Source organism: Ovis canadensis, chromosome 2, assembly GCF_042477335.2.
Source record: "Ovis canadensis isolate MfBH-ARS-UI-01 breed Bighorn chromosome 2, ARS-UI_OviCan_v2, whole genome shotgun sequence".
Classification (NCBI taxonomy): Eukaryota; Metazoa; Chordata; class Mammalia; order Artiodactyla; family Bovidae; genus Ovis; species Ovis canadensis.
This window is the reverse complement of record NC_091246.1, coordinates 112,960,622-112,969,345: the sequence shown is the minus strand read 5'-3', so window position 1 is coordinate 112,969,345 and position 8,724 is coordinate 112,960,622. Positions and strand designations below refer to the sequence as shown.

The window sequence follows — 8,724 nt, the reverse complement described above, 5'->3', positions numbered from 1 at the left end:
CAGCAAAGGTTGGCGGATGAAGAAAGTGCTTACGCCACCCGCGTGCTGAGGCTCGGCAGCACGGGGTCCGGTTTCGTATCGGCTGGCCCTGCTCCCTGCTCGCTCTGCTCACCTACCCAAGGCATCCACCCTACCTTTATTTCGTGCCATTTGGCAGTCACTAAAATTTCCATAATGACATTTTCAAATGACCGCTAAACTGAATGTTCACATCTTCTTGTTTCAGATATAAATGTCCCTGTGGCTATGATTTCTCCATTTTGAATGTGATGTTGTTTGAAATTTATTTCAATGTAACAAAAAACTCCTCTATTATAGCTTGCTAAGAATCTCTGTCAGGAATAAAGTTTGCCATATTTAAATAGGAGCTCAAGCTTAGCCTCGTCTGAGAAGTTCTGGCAAATGCCCAGACCTGGCTGAGGCAGGATGAAGAAGCGATTCTAGTGAGCAACAGCAAAGCTTTGGGGAGGGAGGTGGGAGGGGTGTTCATGTTTGGGAACGCATGTAAGAATTAAAGATTTTAAAATTTAAAAAATAAAAAACTAAAAAAAAAAAACTAAAAAAAAAAAAACACAATTTCACTGCAGGTTACAATGGGAAGAGTTCTGATAAAATCACAAGGTTGCGGTATATTTTTTCTTACCACTAAATGAAAAAAATCTCTTTTCAAGTTTTTCACACACTGAAGAAAATATCATCGCCCAAAAAGGTTTGCTAACACCACCACCAGAGTCTCCATCATGTCTTCAGAAAATGTCTTTTGGCCTGTTTAAAACAAAGACTGTAATTTTTCAAAACTTTAAAGAAAAAAAAATCATCATTTTAGAAATATGTTGGATCAGTTCTTAATACCTAAACTTAAAATTTCAAGGTAAGAAGGATTTGAAGTCACTTCAGATGTTTGGTGAATTTTAAATAAATAAAATTAATTACAAATAAATTATATTACTTTGTAATACAACAAGGCTGTTTATTGTCACCCTTGTAGTATAATCTGTACTTCTATGCAGAGTACACCATGAAAAGGTCAGGTTGGATGAACCACAAGCTGGAATCAAGACTTTCAGGAGAAATATTAACAACCTCAGACATGGAGATGACACCACCTTAAAGGCAGAAAGAGAAGAGGAACTAAAGAGCCTCTTGATGAGGGTGAAAGAGGACAGTGAAAAAGTTGACCTAAAACTCAACATTCAAAAAACTAAGATCATGGCATCCAGTCCTATCACTTCATGGCAAATAGATGGGGAAACAATGGAAACAGTGACATATTTTATTTTCTTGGGCTCCAAAACCACTGGGGATGGTGATTGCAACCATGAAATTAAAACATGCTTGCTACTTGGAAGAAAAGCGATGACACACTTAGACAGTGTATTAAAAAACAGAGACATCACTTTGCTGACAAAGGTCTGTATAAAGCTAAGATTTTTCCGGTAGTCAGGTATGGATGTGAGTGTTGGACCATAAAGAAGGCTGAGCACAGAAGAATTGATGCTTTTGAACTGTGGTGTTGGAGAAGACTCTTGGGAGTCCCTTGGACTGCAAGGAGATCCAACCACTCAGTCCTAAAGGAAATCAACCCTGAATGTTCATTGGAAGGACTGATGTTGAAGCTGAAGCTCCAATACTTTGGCCACCTGATGCCAAGAGCTGACTCACCAGAAAAGACCCTGATACTGGGAAAGATTGAGGGCAGGAGGAGAAGGGGACGACAGAGGATGAGATGGTTGGATGCATCACCGACTCTATGGACATGGGTTTGGGTGGACTCCGGGAGCTGGTGTCGGACAGGGAGGCCTGGCGTGCTGCCGTTCATGGGGTCACAAAGAGTCGGACATGACTAAGTGACTGAACTGACTGATGACTGTACATTTGTGTGGCGGTGGTGTCGATATGGAGTGCATGAGAGCATGTGGGTTGCACGTGTGTATGCTGTGAGTGTGGTGTGACGGTGTGCTTATGCTGTACGGGGGTGTGCATGCACAAGCAGTCTAATGAGTGAGAGTGTGGGAAAGGCACCTCTGGTCACCTTTGATGTCAGTTGGAACACACAGCTTGTAAAATAGACCTTTCACCAGCAAGCTCACTAAAACAAACTTGGAGGGTTCGTGGTAGTGTAAATGGGAGACAAGCCCAGAATATCCAATGGGAACACACTCTTGATCCAGGAATCCCTGGAAACAGTTCCAACAAGCTAACCTCTGTCTCCAGACCTCAGAAATATCCAACAAATAAATCATTAACAGAGCAAATTTCGGTACAATAGAGGCAAAAACTAACAGAAACTTAGATTTGGTAAAAATAGCATAAATCTTACCTCTGTGACCAAGAATTGTAAAGAATATATAAAATAAAATTTCAACATGCGCTCGGTATTTGGTTGCTTGAAGGACATCAGTGAACGCCGGAGAACTGACAGTGCCTACACAGATGCAGATCAAAACACGAAGTTAGACACGGGGCGGACTCTGTACTGTCTTCAGATGCAACGCCCATGGGACCATTAGATGCTATTATTATAAAACATGGTGGCCCACATATGTATGTACCATGTATAAGGTATGATGAACTTCTACACTTTAATTTAGGCATTCCATATTGCTCTTAAATTTATTAAACTGTATCATATTTATTATAACAAATTATTATTAAAATTATTTCATTAAATATATTATTAAACTATATTATAAATATTACATAATTTTTTGTATTATATGTATGTAAACATAAGGTATAAAAATATAGAACCAAGAATTATAAACATTTCAGTATCATGTACATTTTTAAACTGTTAATTACTTCTTTGAAATTTGACTTTTAAAATATTTCAGACAAGATATATTTACAGAAAAAATAATGTCTCTTGTCAGATATATGTAGATCCCAGGAGTAATTACAGCAGTAAAGTCGAGGGCTAAATTTTCCATACGTTTGGAAGCATGGAGGTTATAAGATTGCTTTTATGGGGAATAAGGGTTCTGTGGAGCAGAATCAAACGTCACCGTGGGTGCACTCAGGCACACCGTCACTTTATTCCCTGCAGCCCATGGAGCTCAGGCAATATCACACAATAGAGGGGAACGGTTCTATTTACTCAGTTGAGTTAGATCCTCTGAAATGTGTGTTAATACCTTGGCACTGGCATCTTCCTTGTCATCTGCCTTGGCACCTAACAGCATGCGTCTGAGGACCAAGGAAAGGCTTACAGGAAACTGGTCATTCAGTTCAGGCACATTTGATCTCAGAGGCCGTTCTGTCTTGGGTAATGGGATGTTGCCGAAGAACACGCTTCCTGTGAGGTCCTCCCCATGCCTGCCTGCATGGGCGGACATCTAGAGAGAGCATACACAGCTCGTCAGCAGCCTCATTCCTGACTCCATCAATGCTCACCCCCACCTAGATCGAATCCTGTCTCCATCAACGTCACACTTACCTAGACTACATGGAATGTTAAACTTTCAAAAATCCCAAAAGCATCCTGTCTTGGCATTATTAGTTTTAGCAAACTTCAAAGCATTGTCTGATTTCACAAAATCACTATTAAAATGTGTTTACTTCTTCAGTAACATCTGTGTTAAAGGTCATGACTTTTAAGCAGGAGAAATTTCTGTCTTATTTCCATATATTTCCAGAAACTAGTCTTAACTGAGAACATTTATGACCTTTCATATCATTTTTGTTCAGTTCAATAATATTTACCAAAGCAAGAATATTCTTAAGAAAATGAATCTATTTAATCAAAGACTGGAAAACATCTTTAAAAATAGTCATAGGCATCAGATATCATATATCTAGAATCTATTTTCAGTATTGATTATCTTCTATGCAGCCAAAGATGGAGAGGCTCTATACAGTCAACAAAAACAAGACCAGGAGCTGACTGGGGCTGAGATCATGAACTCCTTATTACCAAATTCAGACTCAAATTGAAGAAAGTAGGGAAAACTGCTAGACCATATATGTATGACCTAAATCAAATCCCTTATGATTATACAGTAGAAGTGAGAAATAGATTTAAGGGACTAGATCTGATAGATAGAGTGCCTGGTGAACTATGGAATGAGGTTTGTGACACTGTACAGGAGACAGGGATCAAGACCATCCCCATGGAAAAGAAATGCAAAAAAGCAAAATGGCTGTCTGGGGAGGCCTTACAAATAGCTGTGAAAAGAAGAGAGGTGAAAAGCAAAGGAGAAAAGGAAAGATATAAGCATCTGAATGCAGAGTTCCAAAGAATAGCAAGAAGAGATAAGAAAGCCTTCTTCAGCAATCAATGCAAAGAAATAGAGGAAAACAACAGAATGGGAAAGACTAGAGATCTCTTCAAGAAAATTAGAGATACCAAGGGTACATTTCATGCAAGGATGGGCTCGATAAAGGACAGAAATGGTATGGACCTAACAGAAGCAGAAGATATTAAGAAGATGTGGCAAGAATACATGGAAGAACTGTACAAAAAAGATCTTCACAACCCAGATAGTCATGATGATGTGATCACTAATCTAGAGCCAGACATCTTGGAAAGTGAAGTCAAGTGGGCCTTAGAAAGCATCACTACGAAAAAAGCTAGTGGAGGTGATGGAATTCCAGTTGAGCTGTTTCAAATCCTGAAAGATGATGCTGTGAAAGTGCTGCACTCAATATGCCAGCAAATTTGGAAAACTCAGCAGTGGCCACAGCACTGCAAAAGGTCAGTTTTCATTCCAATTCTAAAGAAAGGCAATGCCAAAGAATGCTCAAACTACCGCACAATTGCACTCATCTCACATGCTAGTAAAGTAATGCTCAAAATTCTCCAAGCCAGGATTCAGCAATATGTAACCATGAACTCCCTGATGTTCAAGCTTGTTTTAGAAAAGGCAGAGTAACCAGAGATCAAATGGCCAACATCCACTGGATCATGGAAAAAGCAAGAGAGTTCCAGGAAAACATCTATTTCTGCTTTATTGACTATGCCAAAGGCTTTGATTGTGTGGATCACAATAAACTGTGGAAAATTCTGAAAGAGATGGGAATACCAGACCACCTAACCTGCTTCTTGAGAAATCTGTATGCAGGTCAGGAAGCAACAGTTAGAACTGGACATGGAACAACAGACTGGTTCCAAATAGGAAAAGGAGTACATCAAGGCTGTATATTGTCACCCTGCTTATTTAACTTATATGCAGAGTACATCATGAGAAACACTGGACTGGAAGAAACACAAGCTGGAATCAAGATTGCCAGGAGAAATATCAATAACCTCAGATATGCAGATGATTCCACCCTTATGGCAGAAAGTGAAGAGGAACTCAAAAGCCTCTTGATGAAAGTGAAAGAGGAGAGTGAAAAAGTTAGCTTAAAGCTCAACATTCAGAAAATGAAGATCATGGCATCTTGTCCCATCACTTCATGAGAAATAGATGGGGAAACAGTGGAAACAGTGTCAGACTTTATTTTTCTGGGCTCCAAAATCACTGCAGATGGTGAGTGCAGCCATGAAATTAAAAGATGCTTACTCCTTGGAAGAAAAGTTATGACCAACCTAGATAGCATATTCAAAAGCAGAGACATTACTTTGCCGACTAAGTTCCATCTAGTCAAGGCTATGGTTTTTCCAGTAGTCATGTATGGATGTGAGAGTTGGACTGTGAAGAAGGCTGCGTGCCGAAGAATTGATGCGTTTGAACTGTGGTGTTGGAGAAGACTCTTCGGAGTCCCTGGACTGCAAGGAGATCCAACCAGTCCATTCTGAAGGAGATCAGCCCTGGGATTTCTTTGGGAGGAATGATGCTAAAGCTGAAACTCCAGTACTTTGGCCACCTCATGCGGACAGTTGACTCATTGGAAAAGGCTCTGATGCTGGGAGGGATTGGGGGCAGGAGGAGAAGGGGACAACTGAGGATGAGATGGCTGGATGGCATCATGGACTCTATGGACATGAGTCTGAGTAAACTCCGGGAGATGGTGATGGACAGGGAGGCCTGGTGTGCTGCGATTCATGGGGTCGCAAAGAGTCGGACACGACTGAGCGACTGAACTGAACTGATAGTCCCCAAATGTCTCAGAATAAGCATGGAGTATCTCAGCTCACTGAATGGATGTTGCAAATCTCATGTATACAAACGTAACAGAAGGCATCAATACCTGTTGGAAGTTTAAGGCATCCAAAAAAAGAAAAGGAATATTCTGTAAAAACAACTGACTCACATGGCATGGCATATTAACTCCCAAAGCAAGAGTTGACGTAGCTGTTTTCATCTGTGAATGAGGATAAAACAAAACAAAAAAACAAATAGAAAAATAAATTTAACATAGAAAACACAGCTGTATAGGAAGGCATTGAGTATTAACTGAATTAGACCCTCTGAAATCATTTTTGTTATATAAAAGTCCAGAGAGTAGCCAATGTAACCAAAACTGCAAACTTTACATTTTCATTTGAAATAGGTATGTCTTACTAGGATTTCCTTTCTTTTTAATGTTTTTCCACAATATTACAATTATCTATCACTTTTAGTTTACAAAAAGATATGAAACCAAAGCCACTCGGTAAGCATTCAATTTTTGCATAAATAAAAGCAATAGGTTATAAAAGGAGTATTGATTGTACATTAAAAGATTTCTAGGGCTTCCCTGGTGGCTCATTGGTAATGAATCCACCTGCGAATGCAGGAGACACAGGTTTGATCCCTGATCCAGGAAGATCCCACATGCTGCGGAGCAAGTAAGCCTGGGTGCCACAGCTACTGCGCTCACACAGCCTAGAGCTCGTGCTCACAACAGGAGAAGCCCGCAAGCTGCAGGTGGGCAGAAGCCCGAGCAGCAACAGAGACCCCGCACAGCCAAAGCAAAAATGAAGAAGTAAGATTCCCAAGGCAAGCAAACAGTAGGAGATAAAATCCGAGGCATGACAGGGGTCAGGTCGCATCGAGCATGAAGAGCACTACTCTGAGGAGCTTAGACTGTAAGAGAAGCAGAGTAGACGAGTTTATGCATGTTTCCACTCTTGCTTTGGCTGCTCTGAACTACTCTTAAGAAGTGGGTGAGTGGAAGCTGAATAATCTGAAGGAGGTTTTTAGATGATTCCAGGTAAGATGTGATGGCATCAGAAGAGATAAGATATAGGAAAAAGGATATTTCCTGAGGCTTTTGCTTTCCCACCTCTATTTGAAAATACTATTTTGACTCACATTTTTTAGAAGAAACTGAAGCCACCAGCTGGACTCTGCCATATGCCTACCTTGCTCCAGACTTAACAAAGGTTGTTCATGCCCTCTCTTGTCTCTCTCTTCCCGTCACTGTGGCGATACATTTTCCTCGAAGCACTAGCTGACCTGCACCGCCTCTGTCTGCCTGTGTAGGGTTTTATTGATCAACTCTGTATTTTCCTGTTCCCATTATGGTTTCTTCTTTATACATCTTGACTTGTGATATCATGTAAAAACACTAAATTACTATACCTTCCTAATGGTGGTACCATCCATCCCTGAAGTAATGATTTTACCTTAAAGTATATTTTATTTCATATAAGCATCAGCTTATTTTGGTTATTACTGAATCAGCTTTCTTTTGGTTATTATTGCACTTTTCCCTTTCAATTCCTTTCCGCTTATGTTTTAATGCGCACCGTATAATCAATACCTGCTTGGGTATTTTGGTAACCAAGTTCAAAATATTGTCCTGTTAATTAGAGTTATACACATCCAATATATTTAACATAATTGTCCTATTTGATGATATACCTACCAGTTAATACTGTGCCTTTTATTTGTCCAGTGTTTTGAACCACTTTGTCTGCTTTCCTGATTCCTTTTCATTGATTCAGCTGTTTCTGCTGCCAGCTGCTTTTCCTCTTGGGTTTGGAAGTTACACTCTCAAATTCTGTTCTTTCAGTGGGCTCTGACAAATGTACGCAATCCATAGTAGTAAAATTCTAAAACTGACCAGTAATTTTACCCTTCCTTTGGGCATTACCTCCAACAACTCTCACTTCTGATACATACACTATTGGGACACATTTTCCCTCTTTTTCTTTTGTGGGTTCCAGCGTCCTCCCGCTGATGGCTGTTCAACAGCTGGCTGATTCTGGTGCTCTCGCAGAGGAAATAAGCGCAGGTCCTTCTGCTCTGCCAGCTTCAACAGGAAGCCTCTCTTTTTTGTGTGTGTGCTCTTTTAAAACTGTTATTCAGATATTAATAATTTTAATCTAAGCATTTTCTTTTTTTAATTTTTATTTTTACTTTATTTTACTTTACAATACTATATTGGTTTTGCCATACATTGACATGAATCCACCACAGGTGTACATGCGTTCCCAAACATGAACCCCCCTCCCACCTCCCTCCCCACAACATTTTCTAGAGTCATTCTTTTATGTAATTTTGACCACACTGTAGGAAAATGAAAGCTGTAACAAAGGCACCACAATGATGTAAGACGTGAGTAATGTGGGGAGCTGGGGGTGTGGTGGGTGGCAAACAGGAGACTCTCTGACCTACACTCACAGCTCTACTTTTTAACCAAAATACTCAACATCAGTCACAACAAATAGACCCATCCTGGAGGGAAAAATAGCAATATAATCCTATAGCCTTAATAATACTTTTGCCCTCTGAAACAGTCATTTCAATAATGAGAAATGCTGATATAAATGTATAAACCAGAAAATGTCAAGAAAATGTCTAAGTAGAGTATATATGTGTGTGTGTTATGATGCACTTAAAAGATGTTGATTATGTA

General features: G+C 39.9%; 1 protein-coding gene across 1 annotated transcript in view; it reads right to left on the bottom strand.

Annotated features, from left to right (window-relative positions):
• Window positions 1-666: 666 nt before the first annotated feature.
• Window positions 667-8,724, bottom strand: part of DDX60 (DExD/H-box helicase 60) — a 47,531-nt gene continuing 39,473 nt past the window's right edge. Inside the window, 5 exon segments of the mRNA XM_069573749.1 lie at window positions 667-765; window positions 2,033-2,177; window positions 2,321-2,425; window positions 3,135-3,335; window positions 6,130-6,243. Of these exon segments, the coding sequence (XP_069429850.1) occupies window positions 695-765; window positions 2,033-2,177; window positions 2,321-2,425; window positions 3,135-3,335; window positions 6,130-6,243 (636 nt within the window). The 3' untranslated portion in view covers window positions 667-694.